The 27,623-nt window shown below is 42.7% G+C and overlaps 2 protein-coding genes and 1 long non-coding RNA gene across 6 annotated transcripts in view; 2 read left to right on the top strand and 1 right to left on the bottom strand.

Moving 5' to 3' along the window:
- Positions 1 to 2,252: 2,252 nt before the first annotated feature.
- atox1 (antioxidant 1 copper chaperone) lies at positions 2,253 to 7,529 on the bottom strand. 3 transcript variants are annotated; one of them, XM_080900938.1, is made up of 4 exons: positions 7,391 to 7,529; positions 7,074 to 7,149; positions 3,272 to 3,410; positions 2,253 to 2,939 (listed from the first exon to the last, which is right to left on the bottom strand). In XM_080900938.1, the coding sequence occupies exons 1-3, from the start codon at positions 7,394 to 7,396 to the stop codon at positions 3,286 to 3,288; spliced, it is 207 nt and encodes a 68-aa protein (XP_080757064.1). In that variant the 5' UTR covers positions 7,397 to 7,529; the 3' UTR covers positions 2,253 to 2,939; positions 3,272 to 3,285. The 3 variants fall into 3 exon arrangements, with proteins under 3 accessions (XP_080757064.1, XP_080757062.1, XP_080757063.1); XM_080900936.1 differs by lacking the exon at positions 7,391 to 7,529 and adding an exon at positions 7,304 to 7,374; XM_080900937.1 differs by lacking the exon at positions 2,253 to 2,939 and having other exon boundaries at positions 3,271 to 3,410; positions 7,304 to 7,432.
- A 1,107-nt stretch (positions 7,530 to 8,636) lies between these two features.
- The window catches only part of slc36a1 (solute carrier family 36 member 1), a 47,811-nt gene continuing 28,824 nt past the window's right edge, over positions 8,637 to 27,623 (top strand). Inside the window, exons 1-5 of one of the 2 annotated variants that reach the window (XM_080900573.1) lie at positions 8,637 to 8,852; positions 19,281 to 19,417; positions 21,573 to 21,627; positions 22,326 to 22,416; positions 22,502 to 22,590. In XM_080900573.1, the coding sequence (XP_080756699.1) occupies positions 19,381 to 19,417; positions 21,573 to 21,627; positions 22,326 to 22,416; positions 22,502 to 22,590 (272 nt within the window). In that variant the 5' untranslated portion in view covers positions 8,637 to 8,852; positions 19,281 to 19,380. Of the gene's footprint in view, positions 8,853 to 19,280; positions 19,418 to 21,515; positions 21,628 to 22,325; positions 22,417 to 22,501; positions 22,591 to 27,623 lie in introns of both variants that reach the window. The other variant, XM_080900572.1, reaches the window with a different exon arrangement.
- Positions 9,114 to 14,823, top strand: LOC308408560. Its single transcript, XR_013973803.1, has 2 exons — positions 9,114 to 13,871; positions 13,954 to 14,823. It is a non-coding gene; the product is annotated as an uncharacterized lncRNA (long non-coding RNA).

Genomic DNA, 27,623 nt, shown 5'->3' with positions numbered 1-27,623 from the left:
TTCATCCAGGTCATCCCTCACCTATACTTTAGGACCAGCAACACACAGCCGGACTGTCGTCTGTGGCCAAGTTTGCTGACATTTTGTTTTCCTGGCTTCTGAACAGCTCCCAGTCTTACCTGGTCAGAGATTCTTAGCTGTCTCCTTTGAATTGCTCCAGCTGTCCTGGAGAGAACTGGTAAAGGCCTCACTGCTCACCTGGGTGCTGCCCGGGTAAGAACACTCTTCATCTTACTGGACTAATCTCTCTAACACACAGATATCCGGCAGGGCTGGGCTCCTCTGAGCTCCTCCCATTAACGATGATGTCATCGTCCATGTTTGTGGACATTATGATCCACAGACGTCATGCTTCAGTGAGAAAAGACTCAAATTAAATCTTCTGCTTGGTTTTTATAAAAAAAATAAAAATAACATCAAACACTCAGGGAGTGTTCGTGGTATCAGTGTACAGTCGTATCTGCCTCTGTGTCTGTTTTAATGCTTGTCTTCTGTTTTCTGGATCTTTGTCTTGTTGGGCTGAATAAATACGACTGACCTGACTGAGCACAGGAGAGAATCTGTCTGTGATAGACACCGAGGCCACACAGAATCCAGAGTTAACCATCAGCTTTTCTCATTCAGCACTTTCTTTGACCTGCTCTGTGGTCTGAGGCACTTTTCGTCTTCTGTCCCTGACACGGCCGGGAGCTCCTCAGGCGGAAGAGCGTGGCCACACCGCTCCCCCTGCTGGCTGAAGGGCTGAGTTGTAAGAACGGCTTCCCACCTTCAGTTTACAGCGAGTGCAAATATAACCGTGACTTCTGTGGTGACGTGTCAGCAAACCAACAAACTGTCTGCTTTCACACATGTCAAATTCTGTCTGTCTGTTGTTTTTATGTGACGCCTTAGGCCGTGGCTCTCGTTATGAACCAGTTTCCTTTCCTCTTAAACAATCGTGAATCATAAGAGGGTCCAGATTAAAGTTCTGATAAAGGTGGAGGTCTCTGAGCAGCGTTAAAAACAAGATGAAAGTCCTTCTGTGATGCTGCAGAGAACATCAAAGTCATGGAAGAGGAGATTGCTCACTCCTCAGTTCCCTGCTCAGAGACAATTACTGCAGAAACAACAGAATTATTGTTGTTGCTCCCTCCCCAATAACCGTTTGCAATACAATGGTTTTACCCACATGAGAGAACAAGCTGAAGTTAATCAGTCTCAGCAGACAGAGGTCTGCTCACTGGCCGGTCCACTTTTTGTCGACATTACAGGATTTGTGGAAGAACAAATCATTTATTTGGTGCTTCAGTTAAATGTGAGTGTGTGATTACAGACCAGGCCACTGACAGGAGCCTTAACCTGTACCAGCTTCCACTATGTGAAGGCTTTCTATAAGATTTCGGTGTCTGTTATTTTTGCCCAGCAAGAGGAGCCTTTGTGAGCTCAGACACTGATGCTGGATGAGAGCACCGAGTCACAATCTGTGTTCTAGTTCATCCTAAAGGTGTTTGATGGCATCTGTCAGTAAGGTCCAAGCAGACTGACAGCCTTCCACAGAAACCCCCGACTCACTGTATCCGAGTACACTCACTAATGATGAACAGCGGCCAGAGTGACCATACCAAGCCATAAAATACTGCAGTATGTTTAACTGACCATATCTGTCATTTTTTAGTGCTTTATTGTTCAGCTATGTTAAAATAAAACTTGTATAAAAATACTTTTACTTTACAGCAGGGGTAGGGGAACTCCAGGCCTCAAGGGATGCTGTCCTGCAGGTTTTAGATCTCACCCTGGGTGAAAACACACCAGAATCAAGTGATTGGTTCATTACCAGGCCTCTGGAGAACTTCAAGACATGTTAAGGAGGTTATTCAGCCATTTAAATCAGCCGACACAGGCCCTTTGAGGCCTGGAGTTCCCCACCCCTGCTTTATGGGCACAGACTAAATTTAATAATTTTGAGCTATTTGGTCACTAACACGTTTGTCCTACAGCGGCCACTCTAGCTAGGATCATGCAATGGAGAGGGAGGGGGAAGAAAACAGAATTCAGCTGACTGCAAGCAGGTGGTGAAATTTTACACTGTTCCTTTAAGATTTCCTTGCAGTGGGACAGAGCATATCTGAGGTCAAAGGTTAGTACAGACTATTACACAACCTACAGTTTAAAAAAAGATAATTTTAGGATATTTGCATTTGTATGCTGAACAGAGACAATATTTTGTAGACAGTGTTTTTCTAAAAAGACTCAAGTGGAAATAAAGTCTGACGTACTGAAGACAGAAATGATTTATTTTCTCCAGCATTGAGACATTTGAGCATTATGGAGACAGCGGGCGAGGAGGAGAGCTCCTTACATTCCTAAAAACCATGAAAACAGCAGAGAATAGACTGTAGTGTCGAAGAGCAGAGGGGAGGTGCAGCAGGTGGTCCCACCCTCACCCCCACATGGTGCAGAGCTCCAAATATCCTCACACAGCAAAGCTTCAAATGGTCTTTTTATGAATAAAATCAACAAATTTAATAAAACAGGTTCAGCAAACACAGCCAACAGGTTTCATCATTTACACCCCAGGAAATGGAGTCATCATCATCATCGTCATCATTATTGTCATCATCATCGTCATCATCACATAGCTGAAACTAAATCTAAGATGCTGCTTTTTCCTTTTTTCATTTACAGCCTGAAGGTAAAGGTTTGGAGATGATTACGCTCGGCAGGTTTGTGTGAGGACGATGTTGTAACTCAGGAGGTCAGAGGAGGCACACTTCCTGTCTGCATCAAGTGTGTGCGTGTGTGTGTGTGGGGGTGTGTGTGTGTGTGTGTGTGTGTGGGGGGGGGGGGGGGGTGTTTGTGCGTGACAGCTGGATGGGAGGGGGTGCAGACTCACTGAGGGTCTCAGACTTTAACTTGAATTTCATCTTAAATCTTCAGTTTGCAGCAGCAAGAATTATTTCCTAAAGCAAGACAAAAAAAGACATTTGCATTAAAAAAATATGAAAAAATAAAAGTGTAACTCTATTAATTGTGATGTGACTCTGAATGAAGTGTTGGGGGATCTGAGACAAGCAGAAGATAAACATCCTCTAAATGTGCACAAAGGTTAAAGTCAGCCGATGGAGCGCGCTCTCCTGTTAACGTTTCTGTGAGCTGCTGGAAGAAGATAGTGTCCCTGATATGTTCCTGCATGCAGTAAACTCAGCACGAAGCTGCAGATTTACAGGAACTTTATGGCCGTCATAAACATCAATCTACAGAAAACACGAGGACTATAAACGCTCCGGGTCACCTGGTGCAGGTCCTTCACTTCGTGCCGTTGTATTTGACCTCCTTTCCGGACTTTTGCAGCGCCGTCATCAGAACATCCACGTCTTTGTCAGACTCGATCCAAACCAGCTTCTTCGGCAGGTCAATTTCAAACTTCACATCTGGGAACAGGAACATAAAAACAAAATCACATGATGTCTCTGCCTCCCTAAAACAGTCAGCATTTCCACTGATGGGAGGACGTGCTGTAAAAACAGAAGTGATACTTGGATCATTGAGTCACACGAGGCTAAAAGGAAAACAGCAGCATCAGGGGACCTGTGGGCCGAACGTGAGGAACTGGATCCTCTGTAACAGACAGGACAAAACATGCTTCTGGTTTTTGCAATGGTTGCTGCACAGGCTGAGACCACCTTCACTAACTTCTGATGGGCACATGCAGTAAGGAAAACTGCTCGGGTCAGCACAAAAAGGGCTGCTTTTGGGGAAAAGAGTTAAATGTCATCACTGCACGTAGCTGAGCTGCTCCCAGTTTGGATTCAGGAGACACACAAACTCTCTACCTTTAAGATTAGGCTTCAAACTTTCATAGCATATAGTTAGGGCTGGACCAGGTGACCCTGAACGTTCCCTTCACATCTACCCCCCCCCCCCCCAGCATATCCCTGACTCTGCTTAGGGCTGCTCAATTAATCGAATTTTAATCACGATTACGATCTGGGCTTTCAATGATCATTAAAAATGACTGAGCCGATTATTAGCCCCTCCCTCATGCTTTACTCTCGCGCTGCCCCGTGTGGCAAATCGAGCGCACCTCTCTGCATTTCGAACACCTATCACAACAATTAAGAGTAGGGCTGGGTATCATCACTGATTTCTAGAATCGATTCAATTCAATTCAATTCGATTTGAATCTGTGAAATGTTGACAGTCAGAAATATTATAATTCAGATCAGTACATTTACATATTTTTGTACCTATATAAAGGAAGCTGACACTCCAAGACTTTACCAAAGGTGTGAGCATCACAGCAGATGCCTTTGTGTCAAAGTAGCTGAAGATAAAACACAGAAAAACATGAAGGTTTTCCTGGCCTGGGATTTTATACAAATATTCTGCAGTACATCAAAAACGAAAGAAAACCATTAATCAACATATGAACATTACCTCTGAAGTTACAGCGGTTTTATTACAGACACGGCTAAGCGTTTTGCATTTTGCATAATTTTAAAAAGTTTAAATTTGTTCAGTATTGAACAGCAGAAATTAGGTTTTCTTTTCAGAAGTATTTAAAACGAAAAAAAAAAAAAAAAAACGTCGGCCGACAGCGCTGTAAACAACGGCAGAAAGTGGCCACTTTCATGCGTAAATCATATATAAATCATATAAGGCTTACATGATTTACTCATGAAAGTCGCCACTTTCTCATTACTTTCATATATTTTTTTAGTAAGTATACAAAACATACAAGTTTCATTATATAATTTTTTAAAGGGATCTTATATGTGTTTTCACTCTTGTATGCTTTTCATACAAGTTTCATAAAAGACAGATAAAAACTTTATAAGATTTATATATATATATATCTTTTCCATATGGGGTGGTGGAAGCAAAACAGCAAAAGTAAGAGGGAATTCATGACGATGTTTATGTGAAGCGTAGTTTGGATCTTCTTTTGCTGCTGGTTCGGTCAGTATAAACTATAAAACTAACAGCTTTATGATAAGCGCAAAAAGGGCATAAACACACAGCGCGGACCCGCGGATCAGAATCAGCGAGCTGTCGGCTTTCAGCCCCAACCGTCAGCTGAGAAAGGCAACATCTCACTGATTCTGATCCGCGGGTCCGCGCTGTGTGTTTACGTCTTTGTGCAGAATCCGTGTTCCTGCTCTCATTTACTGTCTTAGCTGTTTGGTGGTTGTTGAAATTTTGTGATCTCTCACCTGAGATTCTGGCATTTCGGGCAAAATAAATTTATATTAAAAAATAGATTCAGGATTTTAATGAATCGATTTTACGTTATCCAAGCCAGAATCGATTTTAATCGATAAATCGATTATAAAAACCCACCCCTAATTAACTCATTCAACGTAAGTTGAACTGAAGCCCACCAGCAGTAAAAGTAGACCTGCAAGGAGGTGCAGGGTTTGCGCACGTAAGGGATTGCGCAGTGAGACAAAAATGTGGTGCAAGTCTTGTTGTGTTTCACTGCCAGCCGTGAATGAGTTAAGAGGACCCGAGGAAAGCTCGGAAAGCTCAGCAGAAGTTATTTGGAGAGGAGAGTGACTGCAGTTGGTTGAAAAGAGAGGTAAAAAAACAAACGAACTTCAGTGCTGTGGAAACATTATGGGTTCGCGGAGTCAGACGTGGATCAAGTAGACATAGTGTGTAAACTTTGCTACGGTGTCATAGCTGCACCACAGAGCAACACTGCAAAGTTCACTAAACATAGATGTTTACATTTTTCATTTATTTTTTATATTGCAAACATTTGCACTGTTATCAGTATTTGCACACTATTTTATATTATTTTTTAAAGTCATTATTCAATACATTGTTATTGTTAACCCTTTAAATCCCCGTAGAACTGGAACCGCGTAAGCTAGCGCAATAATTTGTTTTGCATATGAAACCAGAGGAGTTGTACTTACATCTTGTGCCATCAGCTTGTCCTCGGTCACGGTTTCCTTCCACATAAAGCTTTGCAAAAATTGCATAAAAAGCGCTTGCAAGAACAAAATCATAATATTCCAGAAACAGGCTTTGCCGATCCGATCAGCTGTTCGTAACACTTCCCACACTGAAAAAGACGTCAACACGAACTATCGCATGTCCGCCATTTCCTGACAGACACCGGAAGTGACGTCATTTTTCGCGGAAAATGTAGTTTTTTACTTGTAGGCCTTAAAAGCCTATACTGGTGTTTTTATAAGTCATGTTTGACTTTTCTGAATAGTTTCTGGGATGCTTAGAACTCGAATTGCACTGCTGGAAATAGTTTATTTTGATGCACCTGCTGTTTTCTTTGCAAATTTGCATCATAGGATTGTTTTTTGTTTTTCCTGCAGTATATAAAAATTGCTGTATCTCCAAAATAAAACTATGAAGACACTCAAAATAAATTTCCTGTTGTTGTAAACTATTTTTTGCAACTTTTTTGTATTTAACGTTTTGAGGAATAAGCCTCTTAAATTTCCCCAATATATGTAAAAAAAAAAACATTTTCAATTTTTTTGTAGTTTATTGTACTTTTTTGCAATTAATGTAATTACTAATGTAATTAATGTAATTAATTACTGACTTAATGCATACATATTATTAAAATATGGGCTATAACAGTTGTATTGATGTATAGCAACTTGAAATGCTCCCACAAATGGCACTACAGCATGTAAAAATATAATATAAGCTCTGGCGGACTTGGTTCTATAGTAGGTCTTAAAGGGTTAAATAAATATCGTCAAATAATCAAGATCTCAATTTCAGTGAAAATAATCGTGATTATCATTTTTGCCATAATCGAGCAGCCCTAACTCTGCTCAATACTTTAATCTCCTCATCGCTCCTGTGACAGCAGAGCTAACACTGTGAGGCGGTGATCCTCCAAATGCTTTAACTTTCTACAAAGCTCCAGGAAAAATGTAGATAATTACCCAATCCAATAATAATTGCAGAGAGTCAGGTGAAAACCATAACCGTCTGCATGAGCCTCACATGCCAAGTGTATGATTGCTCCGTTTATACTGGAGTCTCTCCACTCCAGTATAAACTAACTGCTGCTATGAGAGGACTCTGTATAAATAAAACTGAACGATCAGCCTCACCTCCCATCTTGTTCAGGATCCTGGTAACAGCTCCTGAGCATCCCTCACACGTCATGGCCACCTCAAACTCGTGCTTCTGTCAGACACACATCAAAGTCCGGTTAAAGTGAACCCCACACCTCATTTCCTAAAACATGTACCACATTCACAACAAAGTAAGCCGAGCAGAGCAGCTGCAAGAGCCCCCGGTTATGGTTTAAAGCTACTTCAGAACAAGAACACTCCTGTACCCTGTGCACGGACATTTAGAAAGCAGCTACGGACTAACGTTAAACTTCACGCCGACAAAACTGCATAAATCTCCCCTAAAACCTTACAGTCATGTCTGAAGTGACGTGTCCTAACCCGGCGAACAGACCGATGTAGACTTTTGCCTCCACGTAACTACACGGCTCCAAATACTCCCAGGATGGGACTGCTGTTTAGCCGCAAGCTAGCTGCAGTTAGCACAACAAATACCGGATATCCGGGTTAAGAATACCAGATTTTCAAGATTTTCAAGACCGTTTTCACAATGTTTATATCTAATATACATAAAATAACCCTTTAATCAAAAATATTTTTATTTTAACATGAACGGTACACTTTTAGTTTCACTTGGCTAAATAGGTTGGTTGAGTAAGCTGAACAAGTTTAATAATAATAAAAAAAAATTTAAAAACAAACTGCATTATTGTAATCCCAAAAAGTTGATGATTAATATGCAAACTGTCGTGACCAATGACTAACAACCACTGATTGATCAGAGGCCATGAGTACCATTTACAGAGAGTTGGAGAAGTCTGCAATCATAACGTAGTAAGACTGTGAAAGCTCCTCGATTCAGAGATAGTCTTTACCTTGTCCTAGCTACCCCGGTGCACACAGCAAGCGAACCTAAATCCTTAAACGAGTTTCCAAAATAAAAGCCCAATGAATCCGAAAGCAGATTTGAGAATATGAGAACAGAGCGTTTTAGTCTACGTAATCGTATTCCTTTCGATAAGCTCACGTAAAACTCGTGATTTTATTCATTTCAGTTCAGTTTCAGTTTTATTTGTCATATGCACGTTAGCACAGGGTCAACATTGCAATGAAATGTGTTTGACGAGCAGCAGTCACTCAGCAGCACGGTACAGTAGAAGAAAATATAATAAAATAAAATAATAAAATAATAAATAGACTTTTTAAATATGAATATCAACAATAAAGTGGAGTGACCAGTGCAGATTAAACAGAGTACTTGTGAAGCTGCAGGGTAGCTTCTGAGTGCGTCCTGTGGACTGTGTTGTGTGTGTTTAAGTGTTGTGGTTGAGGTGTCGTATGGCTTGGTGGTCAAACTGTTTTTAAGTCTTGTAGTCCGAGCAGACAGACTCCTGTAACGTCTGCCAGATGGTAACAAGGAGAACAGCTGATGTGCTGGGTGGCTTATTTATTTATTTTATTGTGTAGAAGTGAACATACAGGACTGCGCAAATGGTAACAGAAAACTGAGAAAAAAAGATTAAACCAATAAATAATAAAATAAAATAAAATGGTTTACCAACCGCCACGACATTATAATCCGTATCTATGGCAACGGGATCACGTCGAAGGCCACGACCGTCCCTCTCGACAATGTCATGTGACCACACCGCTGGCTGTCTGTTGGAGAGTCGAGCCCGACAGAGTACAGTCCCGCTTTGCCTTCAATCTGTGCTGCTTCGCCACCATGAGCACGATACGAAAATAAAGCGGCCTGCGGCGGACTGAGAGCTGATAACGAGGCCAGGAGGACCGAGTCCGCGCGGTGTCTGCGAGGTAAGGCTGGCCGCTGCTGCCGCGGCTCGTTGTTTACTCCGAAAATGGCACCGCAGCACACAGCTAACTATGGCTAACAGCTAACCCTCCGTCCACAGCCGGTTTTGCGGGACCGTGGGCTCGTTTATTGTGTTTATGGCGGGAATGCCCGCCGGGTCTGTGTCCGTTGACAGTTTAAAATGATGCGATTATCGCGCTGACTGCCGTTAAAGCACCGGGGGGCTCGGGCTGGGGCTTGTTGAAAACATGCAGTTCTTTGAATCTTTGGGCTGAAGGAAGGACAATACTCGGTGTATCAATGCTCAATCAACAATCATTTATTTCCATACAATTCAACAGTTAGAGCATTACAACGTCCGGACGGGAGAGATGCTACCAGAGGGTCAGGCACATGTCTCAAAATGGTGACGGGTTGCTCAGCTTTTTATAGTCTCTAGTGGCCCCCAGCTAGTCGTAAAAGCCAAAACATCACATTTTTTCTCTGTTACAGCGCCTAAGTTATGACCTCGGCAGTTGTTTCTCTGCTTTCTGTAAGGTGGGGGTGTGGAATGTGGTCTGTCTATCTCCCCTGTCTTTAGACACAGAGTCTCCTGCTTACAGCCTTCTCTTCATGATTCAACAATTAAGCATGTCAAGAAAACAGTGTAACACATTCCCAGCAGATCAAGGATACAGAGTGATGCACATTTATCTAATGAACTAATATGTGAATATGTTCTGTTAACTCAAAAGTATAATGAGAACTAAACTACATACAGATCACACACTCTATTTTAAAGGGTATAATATGATCTACAGCAGTATTCTAATTCAACTACTTTGATTACATATATAAGGTAACATATAATAACAGAATAATATCACAATACCCTCTTTTGATCTCTCATTAAAGAGATCACTAATAACAAGCACTTCAGCGTTGCAAGGTCCAGTTCTTCTTGATCCTGAGGCCCTCTGTCCCTCTTTAACGGGTGGACCATATGGGGGATGACCTCTGTGTTCACGCAGTTCAGATGCAAGCAAAGTTAGATTTACAACCATAACAGCAGTTACAGATGACACTCCCATCACTCCCCATTTTCCCACAGCTTTATTTTGGTGCTCCAGTTTTCCACCCCCATTTTAATGCCCCCTTATACCTTTCAAATGTACTTAGACTAGAACCTCTGTCTAAGGAGCTTTTAACCTTTATTTTTATTGCTGCAGCTACCAGTGTCTTCCGGTTGGGTGATTCTCAGCTTCTTTCTTCGACCTCCGGGGTTAGACCACCCTTTAGTCATTGCACAGTTCTGGGGATTATTCTGCCCCGATTTCAAACAAGGATCTGTGTGTTTTGGGTTCACCGGCGTGTCCCCCTTTTTGCCAAGCGCCTCTCGAACCTCGTTGGTCTGGTGTTCCTGGTTTTCGCCAACCCCTTCATGGTTATTGCTGTGTTTATGGGATCCATCTTCTCCAGGAGCCCAAACGTCATGACACTTGACCCCAGTTGCTGTCTCGGCAGTCCCTACATCTGTCCCTGCTGTGAAGGGTCCTCACATCTCCGGGTCCCCGTCTGGTGTCTGTTCCTTTCTCTGCAAGAGACAGAAAACCAAAACACCTCTCTCCCTAGCCTTGATAATCTAATATTGTTATCCATTGTTCTTCTAATGATTCAAATTTGGTTTAAAATATTATGTTCAGGACCTATTCTAATCATAATCTATGTGTGTGTAAAAGAAATCAAAAATTAGTGAACCCTTTCTAAGTCTAACACATTATAAGCTTAAGTTTTACCATAGCTAAATTATTAAACACAGAAATAACGTCATAAGATGTTCATAAAACCATTGTTTGATGTTCGGACTCAACTCCCCCTTTTTGACACACTCCCATGTGTCAATTCATTGGAGCTAGACAATTAAAAGAGAAGGTTGGTGACATCATATCTCAGAAAGTATCAGAAATTCTTCTCTCGAGTACCGTTGCTCCAGCCTTGTCATCCCTGAGGATCTTCGATCCCGAAAATGTCCCTTCTCCTCATGTAATAAAGTCTGTCCTCCTTCCATGCCCTGGTAACTGGTCCATCCAGAGCTGTAACATTTTGAAATGTACATACAACAAGCCAAACCACACCTTGGTCACACCAACCCTTTTCCGCCCCGAAGATGTCCAATGCCATCCTAGTATGGACTGTCAAAAGTGGCTTTAACGCTGACTATCCTGACAATCCATTTTATAACGTTTCCTGGTCAGATTTGCCAATCTCTGCACCAGGGTTGTAATAGTTTTGCAATTTTCATCAGTTTTTATTTTTATTTAGCTTCGACTTCAGATTTTCAATTTTTACCAGTTGTAAGTAGTTTTTACCAATTCTTTGCTAGTTTAGTGTAGTTTTTATTTTCTGAAAATCCTTAGTTTCAATTTAGTTTTATTTGTGTTTTGCAGAAATTAAGTGTAACAAAATCCCAGTTCCATCATATCAGTCAAGCTCTTCTGGTTATCCTTGGGTGTTGAGACTAATAACTATTAACTCTTGCCGCACCGTGTGGTCCTAATTTTGGTTGGAGTGAATTGATAACCTTTTGAAGGCGATTGTTTCACACCTTTATTTAGATGTCCCAGTCCTGTTGTCTCGGGATACATCACGCTGCCTTATCTGGGGTTAGCTGTTTTCTGGGGATGCGGGTTGAGTGGGTGAGCTCTTCAAGGAGGGGGAGTGTGCTCCCCCTGATGAGGTCTTCTAGGTAAGCTAGGTTAACCTTCTTGTGTGGGCTTTTCAAGTGCACTTTAAGGTTAGTGGGACTTTTAGTTTTATAAATGTCCCTCATGACCCCCTGATGACCCAGTATTTCATTTTTGCACACTGTAGTACACATTTTAGTTTTTGCTTGTAGCTCGCATACTCTACTTGCCACTCCTCTAATTCCTGATGTTTCTTAGAGAGGGCAACAGTACCTTTAAAATTATATCACATGTGTGGGGGTGTGGCCTTGCCAATTGTTTTGCCCACCTTTTCAAAATGGCTGGCGTGCCCACAAGCACATTTCATGGAAAAAGAAAGGTAAGCTTGATATTTACATTTAAAATGTTTTGTTAAACTCAGATTTTTATTTTATTCTTTTTGCAAGTACCCCTCCTCGGTGGCGAGAAACTGTTGGTGTGGTCAAGTGGGTGCTCTGGAAACAAACGCTCAGGACAGAACAGTTATCAGTCATGTACTTCCTACAAATTTTGCATATGTTTTATTCCATATTGATCCTCTGAGTGTAATGGTACATTTTAATTTGAATTTATCCAAACTAAACACAATATTTTCTTTATTTACTTTGCTCTTGTTCTTTTTCAGTACCACATCCTATCAAATGTCCCTGTCGATTATATTCTACATTTAACAACTTACTATTTCAAGTGAGAACCTAAATCATGTGGACCAATGTTTATTATTGCATATCTCTATTCTGAATGTGGCCAGTCATTCATAGGTATTGTTCAATTTTGGCGATTTTCCTCTATAAAATTTAATTGACTTTTTACAGTGGCCTGCTATGGTTAATAATAACATATTCCAGTCATGAGTGGTATCAAAAGTCTTCTCCACTGTAGCAGTTGGCATTCCCAATAATATAACATGATACCTTAATCAAAACACAGCTAATATAGCACAGTTTTCTTAATGCAAACATCAGTAACTCAAAATCAGCAACCAAAGTGTTAAGTCTGCAGTTCATACTTATGTGAAGCTAGAGTCTCCTCCTCCAGTCTCTCTTATCCTCCTGCTCCTGAAAAAACAAAACAAAACAAAGCGAAACATCCACCCTTCTCTTGTCGGCTGGGTGAATTGTTTATGAATTGTTTATTGGCATTTACTAATCCTAAAGTTGGTGCAGTCATTGTCTCAGTATCAAGTCAGTCAAAACTTTTAGTCGTCAGTCCATCACAGTCCATTCGCATGCATACCTCCATACACATTCATACCAGATGTTGCTGATAATGGAGTCTCCCGCGCAACCTATTCGAGCCTCCATCACCAGCAAGATGACGTCATCATTTTAAAGGAAAACAATTCCTTGTTGTTTTTTGGGCCGGATTGACTCGGTGCAATCCTTTTAGATCAGTGTTCCCTATAAGTGAATTTCTCCCAAGCCAATTACAATCATGGAGAAGCACACTTTGCAACTGTTTACAGTAATAATATTTTATAGCGCTTTAAATTTCAATCTTTCAGGCCTTGTTTAAAGAGCTGATTGTTAAATCATGAACTCACAAAATATCAACATATCACCACCGGTGGATCACACCTCTCAGATGTTTTTTCTCCAGTGCACTGTAACAAAAACGAAAACAGACATAACCAACAAAATACTACTAAAATAACACAAACTAGGGCCCGTTGCAGACATGTCCAAGCATAAAACTATCCCTCTCTCGCTTACGAGAAAGAACACAAGCCAAAGCTCACTGATAAAATCAAGCTAGCGCTAAACAAAACCAAACAATCAACCAGAAATTCACAGGAACATTTTGCTTCCTGCCGGGACAATATTGTGTGGGAATGAGAACCTCAGGTGCCGTAACACCTTTTGTTCCTCCTTGAATTAAAACTCAATCACAGAAAATGCCGTACTCCGACCTAAAACTTACACTATTAATTCATCATTTTCACTCTGTGCCACTGTTCCTCATCAGGGCTGTGTGAAGCACAGCAAAGAACTCAGTCAAGGCCTTGAGCCATAAACAGACATCACGCACAGACATTGTTTTCATAACCAAACTTTTTAGACCTTATTCCTAAAATCTACATAAATGCCCTCTGGGTGACATATAACACATTCTAAGTAATCAATGGCTCCTCATAAAAATTATGCATTGGGATGTTTGTGTGCAGCATTTTGCATATCAGCATAAGCAAAGCATTCTTCATTGCATCAGCGTGTATGTGTGTGTGCGTGTGGATCACTCTTCATTGCACAAGCGTGTGCATGTGTATGTGTGTGCATCACTTCTCAGTGAATCAACATTCCCGTGTGTGTGTGTGTGTGTGTGTGTGTCATTTCTCACTCACTCAACGAGTGCACGTGTTCATGTGTGTATTTCACTTCATTCTGAATCTGTGTGTTTGGAGACGTGTGTGTGTGTGTTTGTTTCTCTTCATTCTGAGTCAGTGCATGTAGATGTGTGTGTTTGTGTGGGTGTTTGTGTTCATCACTTTCCTGTTCTGGTGTTCTGGGTAAACCACGGCCTGAAGCATGCCCTGGGGTCCTGCCCCCCTCCTTTCTCAGTTTGTTTGCGACCATTGCTGCTGCTGCTGCTGCTCAAAATTCAGTCCGTCCTGGTTCTGACCCCAATTGGGGCAGTCCTTTCTCCAGTGTCGATGTTCACCGCAGGTGAAACCTGCATCTTCTTCTGTGTTTTTGTCCATTCTGAGGTGCCTTCTGTCCTCAGTTACTCCTCTTGTCTCGGTCACGCCCTTTTTCGCCACCCGATCATCCGTGTTGGTCCATCACTGTCCTGCACAGTGTGAATGCAAAGTTATCAAGGTCAGCATTCTTTCGCTCGGCCTTACTTTTCATTCGGGCTTGGCGGGCGTCTCGTCACAGCTCTGTCAGCTGACGCAGTCTGGGAATTTTCCCCCGTGTAGTGAAACGGGCCTTAGGTTTAGTGCTCTCCGTCTCGGCTGCATGAGATCACATTCCTGCAGGTCTGTTGACATTCTCAGGTCGTTGTTGTGGGTCCAGCTGTTGCAGCATTTGGTCAGTGTCACGTATGGGGGAGAGCAGGAGTCCAGTCAGCCTCGGCTTTCAGGGCCGGCAAAGCAGCCTGTAATTAAATATGTATAGAAAAAACAAAAACAAAACAAAACAAAAACAAACAAAAAACAAAAACAAACGAACAGGAAAATGTTGTTGTGTTGGCTGTGTTATTCAGAGGGGAGACAATGGGGCCAGGCCCTGTGTCAGCCTTCTCTCCCCCTTTTTTTTTGTTTTTTGTCTCCCGATATAATCAACTCCTAACCCACCAAGTTGACAGGACAACACCGGTATATGTTAAAATTCTTAAGATCATGTTTAAAAGCCCAAAAAGGAACTTTCTTTCATTCAGTAATCACTTTTATTACTCAATCAACAGAAAACATGTCACAATTTGAATCTTTTAACCACTAAATTTGTTGTGTCTTGCCTGGTTGGTTAGACCAGTGTTCCTTTTTTTTTTTTGTTAAATTGTTGTCCTGCAACCCAGAGGGTTTCTTTGTCAGTAATGTATAGACTTCATCATTTAAGTATGTTAATTTTTCTTTAACCTTGCTGGAAAATCTTCACGTGTTCATGAGTGTAAGCTGTTTCTTCATTGCGTGTATGTGCATTTGTATAAAAGCAGGTTAATTTTATCTTTTCTCAAACTAGGCGTTACCTTAAAAGGAGCCTTTCTCTCAGATTTCTCTGCTTGTGTGTGTTTTTGTTTCACCTTTTTGTTGTGATGCCCCGGACGCCTTCCCAACCTCCACAAGTCCGTTGGCCTCAATTTTATGTGTTAAAACTTCTCTTAATTTCTCCTCTAATTCTCTCCTCGCTGCTGTCTGTTTCACAGCTGCTGATTCGTGCTGGGTGTGGTTCCCATTACCTATAATTTTGCTTCGGCCGCTGTGCTTGTGGGGGCAGTTGGTCCAGGTCCGCAGCTTCCTGTATTAACACACTAAGAGATTTATTTTAATTTCATTTTCATCACTGTTAAACTGATAAGCAGGCAACACGCCTACCTTGACAGCGTAAACTGTACGCCAGTCTCCCAACACATTCCTCTCTCAACTCCTCCATATTTATATTACACCACAGAGTAATACACCCAATTATGCCCGTCTATCTCTATGTGGCTCCAAATTCCCTCTTTATTTTAATTTCACACTCGTCAGGGGACAGGCACACAACAATTTCAACCACTGAAACGAGGAATTCAACCTTTTTATTTCTTTACTAATCTAGACTCAACGTTTGTTCGCAAAATGTGTCTTGTTCTAGTCCGGAAATAAATGTGAACCCGTGATTACACGGCCGTTCCAGTGTTATTTCCGTGGCTATGCGGGGGCCCTCACCTCCCCAAGTCACCACCTCAGCACCCGGACAACGCCGGTCCTGGCCACGCGTCCACGGACAGGAGGGTCGCTACTCCATAGGCAAATGTTCCACAGGTACACTAGGCATCAACCTTTGATCCTAAAATGTGTATTTGCTCTAATGTCCTCCTAATCAAACACATTAACCGTCACTGTCACTGTGTTCACGCTTCACACTCCACATAAAAAACACACTCAGAGCGCGCCTCACTCACATATCACACTCAGTGCGCGCTTTACCCACAAGACAGCACCCAGAGCGCGCCTCGCAGCTTCACACACACTCTCTCACCCAGAGCGCGCTTTGACACTCACACACAACACTTTTCCTCAGCGGGAATTTTACACAGAAACCTCTGAGCTCAACTATTAGATCTTCTTAAAGCACACTGCACCATAGACCAAAATACCCTTTTCTCTGCGCTTATGACCGCCACAACGGAGCAAAGTCGCATCATAAAAGTGATGCTTGCATCCCCGAAGTTATACCAGACATCATAAACCAGGTTTTGCTCTATGTACTTCTTGGCAAGTAAAATTTTACTTTGTTTTATGACCGCAGCCCTTAAAAAAAAAAACTCGACTGACGCCACAAACCACCGTCAAACCTCTGTTCAATGTACTAAAATTAGCACCAACCACTACTGCACTTCACAGCCGCATATCACCGGAACACGCCGTATCATAAACCAAACCTACGGACGTGTTTCGCTCTCGCGTTGCCAGTGTTTAACCGCACCGTGAAGCCAGCATCTGCTTTTCCTTAAATCAACTTCTATTTCATAGCCGGCAAGAGCCAGGACGTAACCGACACCATAAACAAACTTCAAACCTCGACTTCAATGTACTGAACTAATGGCCGCGTCTTCAGAAGAAATTCTAACGTATTATTGCTACAGAAGCCAGTATTAGACAAAATTAAATGTGGAAGGTAAAGTGGCTGCAACTAGTCCAACGTAGTATGTTATTAGTATCTCGGTAGAAGCAGATTACTGCAATCTAGACCAACGTAGTATGTTATTAGTATCTCGGTAGAAGCAGTTTATTTAACACACTGGAATTCAGCCTCAACTTATGTTGTTAGTATCTTGCGCCAAAAACCAGACACCGACAAATTTACTGTGAAAATACATGTGACTCAGCGAACAGATTAATTTGGAAAGCCCAATATGCACATTTGGTATTTATAATACAACAGGCTGTGCTTACCTTTTTATTTTTGGACCGGTCCTCTGTTCACTTTGCCCCACGATCTCACCAAAGGCCAAATCTACACCTCCTCAGCACACCAAAGATCCGGGTCACACGGCACCAAGTTGTTGAAAACATGCAGTTCTTTGAATCTTTGGGCTGAAGGAAGGACAATACTCGGTGTATCAATGCTCAATCAACAATCATTTATTTCCATACAATTCAACAGTTAGAGCATTACAACGTCCGGACGGGAGAGATGCTACCAGAGGGTCAGGCACATGTCTCAAAATGGTGACGGGTTGCTCAGCTTTTTATAGTCTCTAGTGGCCCCCAGCTAGTCGTAAAAGCCAAAACATCACATTTTTTCTCTGTTACAGCGCCTAAGTTATGACCTCGGCAGTTGTTTCTCTGCTTTCTGTAAGGTGGGGGTGTGGAATGTGGTCTGTCTATCTCCCCTGTCTTTAGACACAGAGTCTCCTGCTTACAGCCTTCTCTTCATGATTCAACAATTAAGCATGTCAAGAAAACAGTGTAACACATTCCCAGCAGATCAAGGATACAGAGTGATGCACATTTATCTAATGAACTAATATGTGAATATGTTCTGTTAACTCAAAAGTATAATGAGAACTAAACTACATACAGATCACACACTCTATTTTAAAGGGTATAATATGATCTACAGCAGTATTCTAATTCAACTACTTTGATTACATATATAAGGTAACATATAATAACAGAATAATATCACAGGCTGTCACGGTTTACCTGCACAGTAAAACACACAGCAGCTCATATCTGTTTTAACGCGAGGCCCAGAGGACGAAAACAGAAGAAAAAGAAAATACCAGAAAGTAAATAAACATGACAAATACGCCAACTCGGCTGGCGCGGTTTCTGAAGAGCAGCTGGGGTCAACATCTGCACAGGTGCACTTTAAACCTCCTCCTGTTTGTAGGTAAATATATAAAGGCTTCTTCTCTGCAGATGAGATAAACACGTGAGATAACGAGCTCATTTTCATGTTGCTCAGCCATCAATGTACACAGTGTGCCACAGCAGCAGGCTCCGTGTCACATTTACCTGACAAACACACGCTGATGATGATCATTGGCCATTAGATTAAACCAGAGTGTAAGAGAGAGAGCATCGGGACACACCTAAGCATCAGGACGAGCTCGATCAGTAACGTCTAATCGTAGTTTCTGAGAATGGCTGAATGAATCTTTATAACTCAGCAGTGTTTCCTGCTCAGGTAAATCACTTCCTGCTCACCTGGGCGACATTTTAATTTATATACTTTCCAATTTGATTATTGGTGTGAAATAAAAACACGCTCATTTGTCAGCTCAGCCGGCCGAGGAGGCTTTGAATCAGCTGTATGCACAGTGTTACAAATATCACCCAACAACAGCTGAATGTCACGCTGACTGCTTTTAGGCCAGAGAGTTCAGTTATGAAGGTACTTGAAGATGAGCACCTTCGAAATGGGATATTTAATAACTGATTGCTTTGTTCTGCGGGTGAAGCCTGGAATATAAAGCAGCTGTGTGGGAGCACAAAGGCGAGAAGCAATGCTGCAGGACTGAACCTTTCTGTTACATAGTGAAATAAAAGCCCACATTGAGCTGCTGATGCTGTTTTAAGTGCAGAAACTATGCGCTGTGCTGTTCAGGCCTCTCGTGTCATGACTCGCTGTAAAAAAAAAAAAAAAAAAAACTAACAAAAAAATGCTGAGTCGCTCCTGATGGCGACACTTTGGCCACGCTTGGTGAACCGCTGCTGGGAAACACGCTCCTCTGAAGAGGAAGTGCCAGGAGAAGTCAAGCCTCAGAATTGTCCCCTAAAAACCTCTTTCGGCTTTTCTTCCGAAAGCCATCAGACACAAACAACGAAGCGTGTGTTTGAAACCTTGTGCGAGTACGAAGGAGGTCATGAAGTCTGTTTAATGTAAGCATGATTAACCTCACAGCAGCTGTGTTATTGGTCATATAATGTCATTAAGAAGGCTCCAGCAGCGCAAACACGGTGCAGAGGTCCAGTTCAGGGACTCGTGCAGCAGCCTGTGAGCATGCTCAGTTTCTGACTCTGTTTTTGTTTTGCTGCTGCCAGATCTCATTCTCTTCTTATCTCTTATCTGTTTGCAGTGGACAGGCGTCCACGCTGGACTCCCTGATCTCACTGCATTAGGATCCGTGAGGCTGGGAGAGACGACGCCCGGCTGTCTGCCAAACCTTCCCACCTAGCATGATGGCGTCCAGCGACGTAGACGGCCGAGGCGAAGGTAGTAAAGTCAGGACGATGGTTAAAAATGATACGGCGCACGAACGTGAGCCGGGGCCACAGTCACACAGGGATTATGTGTAATCCCAGCTGGCAGGTAGACGGTGAATCATCAAAGCAGCTTTCACTTCATCTACAGAATCCGTCTGTTGGCCGGCTCGCGTCTGGTTTGGTGGGAGGTCACGGCCAGACACGACGTGCTCGTTATGAGCGGTCACGACATAGATCTGTGAGCGAGCATGTTCAGTTTGTAGATGTGGAGTACAAGATTGTTGGCTGAAGTTTGATGTTGCTTATGTCGTGGTTTCATTGTTACACTCGTTCATGTTATTTAGCATGTAGGGAGGGAGCACGGGAAGGCACGAGTGTAACTGTGCCTCTGGTACAAAGATTAAAGCAACACAGCGGAAACGAGTCCATCAGAGAGGCAGCTCAGAGTCAGAGAGGGTGAGATGGTCTGAGCATGTGCAGAGGAGTGAGGGTGGAGGATGAAGATGGAGTTGCCAAGCAGGAGGAGAACAAGAAGACATGCAGAGGGGTGGTGTGACAGAGGAGGAAGGAAGGATAGGAGGAGATGGAGGCAGATGATGCGCTGCGACGACATGTACAATGTTTACCTCCAAAAATCAAACTTGCCTCCTTTAAAAAGCTGAAAGGTTGGAGAGGGTCACTTTATCATCATCAGTAAAGGAACGCGTCAGAGTCTGATTCAGTCTCTGCATTGCTGAGTAGTTCTTCATGTTCTTCAATGTTAATTTTGATTGGTCATCAGTTATTAGTTAATTCAAAGAATCAAGCTTTTTTTCTTCCCATCAGTATTTTCAGATTAAAGGTCGTGTTTAAGGCTGAAGAAAGTGGGTTGCTCTACAGTTTGTTTTAATCCTTGAGTGTGATGGCAGTGACCGCCTGTCTGTTTGGTGTCTGTTGATCGCTGATGTGCTGCCGTCAGTCGTTCTGAGCTCTTAGACAAGTCAGAGATGGTTCCTCAGTGTAGCAGCACAAAGTGGGTTTTACTTTCTAAAGACTTTAAACACATGCAGCTGCTGCAGCGTGTGTGCGTTTGTGTTCCTGTCTAGCTATCTTTGTGAGGACCGAAATCTTCATTCTGCTATAATTGTGAGAACCAACAGTCACTTGTGAGGACACACTCACCGGTCCTCACAAGTTTGAAGGCCTGTTTGAGGCTCAAAATGTGGTTTTAGTGTCAGGGTTACAATTAGGTTAGGCATTCATTTTTGATGGTTAGGGTAAGGGGCTAGGGAAAGCATTATGTTAATGAAGGTCCTCACTAAGATAGCTGAACGGGCTTGTGTGTGTGTTGTGTGAGTAATAGAGTTTTATGTGTGTGCTTAGCATTAATAAGCATGTATGTGTGGACTGCAGATACAGTGGGGGTGGGGTGATATAATGTCCACTTTCATTTATAATTGAAAACCTCCCTTTGAGGCTATTTTTAGTTTACCTGCTAGTCTGAGATCAAATAAAGAGCAAAGATAAGAAGTGTTTGGTGACAGGTTCATGAGTGCAAGGCTGGGGTTCCTCTGAACGTAGTTACGATGCTCTCAGATCTTTAAAGACGCTTTTATAACTGTTAGTTTTATAGCGCTGTGTCTCAGCTCAGTTCACAGCTTCCTGCTGTTCTGCTCTCACGTGGAAGTACTTCCAGTTTTTATCATGAAGGGATAATAAGAGTCATGAACAAGTACTAAAGCGCCACATTATTAAACACAGCACTGAGCCTAATGTGTGCCTTCAGGACTTCCTGCTTATTGCAGTCAGGTGATCTTCAGTTATCACCGTGTTTATAGTCATGTGCAGCGAGCCTCATGCACGGCCAGATCTGAAGGGTTTCTTCTCCAACTTCAAGTCTTTCAGGTCCTGTAGTTTGTCACTGAGAGTGTAGGTGTCAGGTCACATGACGAGGTGGATGACACCTGTGTGTGTATATAACCGGAGTCACATCACTGTGAAAGGTGACGGTGCAGGAAAGCTTGCTTACACACTGCTGACTGACATAAGACAGGGCGGTAAACACATCAGAGGGTCACGTGATGTCAAACACATGGTTTTCGTCTTTGTCTCTTTGCCTCTCGTCTCAGCTTTGTTGTCCGACCAAAATCCGTCTGAGCTGGACGCTCTGTGTCCGTCTCCTCCAGGACCGTCCAGACCCCAACGCAACTACGAGAGGATAGGAGGACAGGCGGGGACCTCGTGAGTAAAATGCCTTCGGACTGTCCAATTGTTACGATCCAATGTTGTCAGTGTTTTGTGTTAGGCGTGACTGTTATGTGTTTCCTGTGGTACTTTGAAGGTCTGTCTTATCTCAGTGTGTTCAGTTTACGCTTCCTTGTCTCGTCAGTTCTGATTTGCCCCAGCTGTGTTTCCCTCCTGTTGTCCATTCCCTGATTGCTCCCTCTATGTATTTAAGCCCTGTGTTTCAGTTTGTCATGGGTTGTGATCACTGTGGTGTTGGTATCTTAGTTTTGTATATAGCTGTAAATAGATTTGTAAAGTAGCAATTGAGTATTTTTTTTCCACCTTGTATATATTGTTCACTGCAGCAGCCTAGTAGGCGTGAGACGCCATTTTTGTTGATTAAGTTTTCTCCTGTTTTTCATGTAGCGAGTTAGGTAAGTGAATTGTCTTTTGTTTGGTTTTTCATTTTGTGTAGGAAAGCGTAGGGACCATTAGGGAGTTTTGTTTGTTATTTTTGGCACTGCTCACTGCTGAAGCAAATAAATGGCTGCTTAGCATTTTAAAAGATACTATTGTTTGGGTTCTTGTTTTGGGTGGAGTGTGGTGGGCAAATTTTTGTTGCGTTCAGGACACACCTAGACTTAGAACGTAACACCAATGCAGGACGTGCAGATCTGGCTGGTCTGATTCTAACTTCATTTTTCATGCTGCAGTTTTTTCCAGACTCTGATCCACCTGCTCAAAGGGAATATTGGTACAGGCCTGCTGGGTCTGCCTCTGGCTGTCAAGAATGCAGGGCTGGTGGTAAGCATACCTGCAAAGGTCACATGACACAGAATTAGTCTGAGCCTTTAAACGCCACACAAACTCGGTCTGTGTTTGTGTGCAGCTCGGACCCATCAGTCTTCTGGTCATGGGCATCATCGCGGTTCACTGCATGAAGCTGCTGGTGATGTGTTCCCACCACCTCAGTGCAAAGTGAGTATCTCGATTCTCGCTCTTCAGCCCTCAAAAACACAATCATCTGGTTTGATTTCCTCACATCCCGTCGTCCTCCGTAATCCACACAGCCTCAGCCCACACACATTCAGATAAAAGCTCACTCCTGTTCTTCATCTAACGCAAACACTCGATACAGGGATCGGATGGGAACACATAATACACAGAATAAAAGCTTCTTTTTTTTTTTTAAATGTTTCTCAAAGTAATAATAATAATAATAATAATAATAATGGATTGGATTTATATAGCGCTTTTTAAGGCACCCAAAGCGCTTTACAATACCACTATTCATTCACTCTCACATTCACACACTGGTGGAGGCAGCTACAGTTGTAGCCACAGCTGCCCTGGGGCAGACTGACAGAAGCGAGGCTGCCATATCGCGCCATCGGCCCCTCTGGCCAACACCAGTAGGCGGTAGGGTAAAGTGTCTTGCCCAAGGACACAACGACCAGGACAGAGAGCCCAGGGATCGAACCGGTGACTAGGGCTGGGCCATATTATACCGTTCACGGTAATACCGGTATAATGTTAGGCAACGATAGGAAAATGAAATATCGCGATAGAATGGGAGTAAAACGCGCAGTGCCTTTGTTTTCATACGCACATGGCCGATTGTTGAGTGAAACAGAAGGGCTTTGGAGTTGACGTCACGCCGCAATGCATTGTGGGAGCGCAGCTCCATTTTCGGGGTCTACGAATCAAAACAAACACACTGTGTTGGAACGACGACGACAAGAAACATGCTTAAAAGCAGCTCAAAAGAAAACGGACGGTATAGAGACCGATTGCGTCCAGAGGCGAAGCAGCGGTACTTGAAAAAAAATAGTGCATCGCAAATCTGGACCCATTTGAAATACGGCAGTGGAGTAAAGACCCAGACGACTTACCGCCACTGTCCTACCCGATATCTTCACGTATCTTGTTTGTGGAGTAAGCGCTTACACAGCGAACCAGTTTCGTAATTACAAGTCACTGGAGGCGCACATCCAATTTACAAATGGCTGGGTGTAAGATTTGGCTATTTTCAAGCCGCCAAACTCTGAGTACGTCGTCAAAGTAAGTCAGCTGGAGTGCACCGAGTGAAATAGCCATTTTTCACCCCCCACCATAATTAATGTTACACATTTATCATTTAACTGCTAAAATATCGTTATCATATTATATGCCCATAATTGTAAAGTACATGCAAGTTAACACATTGATAATCGGGTAAATTATTAACGCCAATTTGTGTCCTTCCTGTCTCATTTCATTTATTGTCTTTACATCAACCAATCAAGTCACTCCATTCTATGTTTGATCGCAATTTCTATAACTTCTGAGACCACCAACGATGATATTATTCAGCTATAAAGTGTGATGTGAACATATTTAGAACTTACCGGAATGAAAATGTCTTGAGCACACCAACTGATATCTGGAGAAGTAACAGAACTTGATATCAGCTCGTCTCATGGCTGCTATCCAGGCTAGACGCCTTCGTTTGGTAATATCCGATACATGAGCTCCTTCATGTTGCTTCCAGGTTGGGAAAGCATAAAAAGACAATCCAAACTTATTCCCGTGCCGGTCGTAAGATCGAACATTGCAGCCGACCGCACAGCAAGTACGAACCATGGCTATGCTTTCGCTTCTTACTTAGACCCCCAAAATGGCGGATCGGGCCAAAATCCTTTCCACGCCCACCCCCGTGACATCACGCTCCAAAGCCCTGATGAACCAGAATTGGTTTGTAAAAATGGTGCAACTTCCGTGATGTGGAACTGGTTTGGTGTTTGTCCGTCAGATACACAACAAAGCACATTTTTTTGCAGAACATGCAAGCGGCCGTTGTTATTGTCGTATTTGTCGGACTAAGATGCTCTTAAATCTGGGAGTAATCTGGGTCCTAAACTCCGTATACTTCAGGTCAAACAACACTGCAGCATCACTTAGAGTTAAAAACTGTCTAAATTCTTTCATCTTTAATAAAACGATCAGCATTGCTGCTTTACCAGGTGTAACTATAAAGTTTAACTTCCAGGCATCCATGAAAACAAAAGTTATTACATTTAACGGAGTTAGAAGTTAGCAGGAAGCTAGCGGAAGTTAGCTCGCTAGTTTCGCTAGTTACCTAAGCATGATATTGCATGTTCTGACTGAGAGATTTCTGAAAAAAATCAAACGTACAGCTCTGCTATCACTTCCAACATAAACGAAGACAGGAAACTAAACAGCAGTGACGTTTGTAGGGTTACTGAAGTTGGGCTAGCTGGTATATAATGATGTGCTACGTGATCGCTAGCGACACAGCTATGTTAGCATAACATAAACAGTGAAGCTGGAGGACGAACACTAACACTTTTCCACTTATAAAAGTTAACGTTAAGGTTCCTCATGGTTAGAGACAAATGCAATCGCATGGCAGGATGCTGTAAACGGACCAAACTTCAGTCAGGAGAACAACTGAGATAATCCATCCACAATACGAGGTTAGTCATTAATATACTGCAACAACATGGGAATAGAGCAGCTGCCAGAGAATTCAACATTAATGAATCAATGGTACAGAAGTGGAGGAAGCAAGAAGAATGAGTTTAATAAAGTTTGATTTATCTGACTGCTTTGTTTCGCTTAATGTGCCTTATAATCCCGTGCACCTTATGGTCCGAAAAATGCGTACTGCACACTGCAGTTTAATGTTGCAAAGCACCTCTTTTTAACTTCAGTGGATATTATACATGGTTATGCTCAGGATATGTCAGCCCATTTCTACTGGAAATGCCTTTTGGTTAAACTTTCAGCAAGGAATTTGCATTTGCACTGTTACATTTTTATAAAGCTTTAATGTACATAAAAACCAGCTTCTTGTTTAAGTGAAAATAAATGGAAGGTTGTCTTTTTGCGCTAGTAATGTTGTGGAGTTGTATTTTGTCTCGCATCAATTATATCGTCGGTTATATCGTTATCGCAAATTTTCAAATATATATCGTGATAAATATTTTTGGCCATATCGCCCTGCTCTACCGGTGACAGATGCGATTCCCAACCCCCTGAGCCACGGTCGCAAGTAGCTGGAGGCTCAGCAGGAAGACTGTAAGGTCCCGGTGTTTGGACGTGGCTGAGAGGATAAGTGCGTCACTTCGGTATAACTTTACGTTGGAGCAGAGCGGCTCTTTGCTCTTTGTTCAAATGAGATGTAAAATGTCAGGAAAATGCTGTTTTTCTTTCACTGCACACACGCCTGGAAGCAGCAGACTGTAAAATAACTACCAGCCCAATTGACGCACTCACCTGATGTTTGCAGCAGCTAATGTGTGACCGGCAGTGTGTCAAGACTTAAGAGATGAATCCTAATTGATTCTGAACAGATTTTAATGATCACTAAATCACTGATTTCTACTTTCCACAATAATGCAGTAAAACACACATTTCAGCTTTTATTTTGAAAGTTTTTTTTCGGAGATACCTCATTTATAGATGAGGTAGCATGAGGCACAAGAGCAAATTAAACTGGGTTTGTGGGCCGGTGTCATGTGACGCTTGTATCATGAGAACAAAACGGTCTGAGTCTGTGGCTCTGCTGAGAAATCAGCTGTATGTTGATGCACAGATCCAGTGAATCCAGTGCTGATGATGAATCCTGTCTGTTTTACGATGTCTCTGAGCTGCACGTTTTATTTTATTATTTTTAACTAACTGTAGAGGTCAGGCTGGGTTTCTGTAAGCTGTGCTCGAGTCCTCGTTGCTTTGAGTCTTTCTGTTTGAACTGAGTCCTTCATGCCTTTGCAGCAGCTCATTTTAATCTCCTTTGCACTAAAACCACACTCGTCCTTGCATGTTTGCTCTGCAGCGGCTTCGTTGTGTTTGCTGTTGTTCCTGCTTGAGGCTCATCAGCTGTCACAGACATTACCAAACACTGTCACCGTGACCTGTGATCAGCCCCACCTCTCCGTGGCGATCGCCACATCGGTTCAGTTTTAGTGGGATTACATAAGTGAAGCCATGTGGCCGAAAACCCAGAGTACCGGGGCTTATCTGTTTTACAGCTGGTGACACGTGGCAGCTCAGCAGATTAGTGCAGTCACTATTAGACTTTAATTAGTGTACTACCTGTGACTGTGAACCTGCCCATCCACCCCTCGCCCGCCCTTTGCCCAGTTCACACGGCGATCCATTAGCTGGGATTAAAAGGATCAAGGAGATCGCGAGTGTGAACGGACACCTCTGCACCGTCACGCATCAGCTGAGGAGACACAGAAGTGGTTGCGGCCCTTCCTGTTTTTAGAGGTTTAATTTTTGCCGAGTCAGTCGTCACTTCTCTGATTCTGTCATAGATATGGAAGAACCGCAGTTACCCAATAAGGGTTAAAACTAAACTTCATTTTCTTATTTCTTTGTCAACTCGTTGGGCATGTGCACCTGTGTTCAAGCCTTACTAAGGATTTTATTGTTTTTAACTCTTCATATATAATGTTTATCTGTTTTTACTTCAGAGGGTTTCTGCAGGCTTTATCATTTTTTAGCTCATTTCGTGTGCTTCTGGGCTCCTGAAATGTCCCAAAGTCAGGGTATCTGTGAGCTGCTCTGTTACTACAGTAACCTCGCAGAAGCCATGTTATGGGTCAAATGATGTCATTAAAATGCTCCAAAAGCCTCCAACAGCACAAACACGTCCAGAAGTCCAGTTCTGGTGACACTAGCAGACAGCTAGCAGCTACAGCTGCCTGTGTCACCATCCACCTGTCAGTCAGAGAGGCCACGCTCCTGATCGTGCAAGCTTTAAGCCTTAATGCAATTTAAGCAGCTGAGTTATAAATCATCTATAGAGACTAAACCAGTGTCTGTGTCGGTCTGTAAACATGTGGGAGCTGGCTCACTGCTGCCTCTGCTGGACACCAGATGAACTGCTTTGTTCACACAAGCTTTGGAGCTTAAGCTTGTGTTCAGGCGGTGTTTACTGCAGTGAACTTATAAACTGTATATTAAAGATGGACATGGCTTGTCCAGGCTTGAAGCCAGTACTT

This window comes from Rhamphochromis sp. 'chilingali' (genome assembly GCF_963969265.1).
Source record: "Rhamphochromis sp. 'chilingali' genome assembly, chromosome: 13".
NCBI lineage: Eukaryota > Metazoa > Chordata > Actinopteri > Cichliformes > Cichlidae > Rhamphochromis > Rhamphochromis sp. 'chilingali'.
The sequence above is the reverse complement of the archived record's forward strand: the minus strand, read 5'-3'. Positions and strand labels throughout refer to the sequence as shown.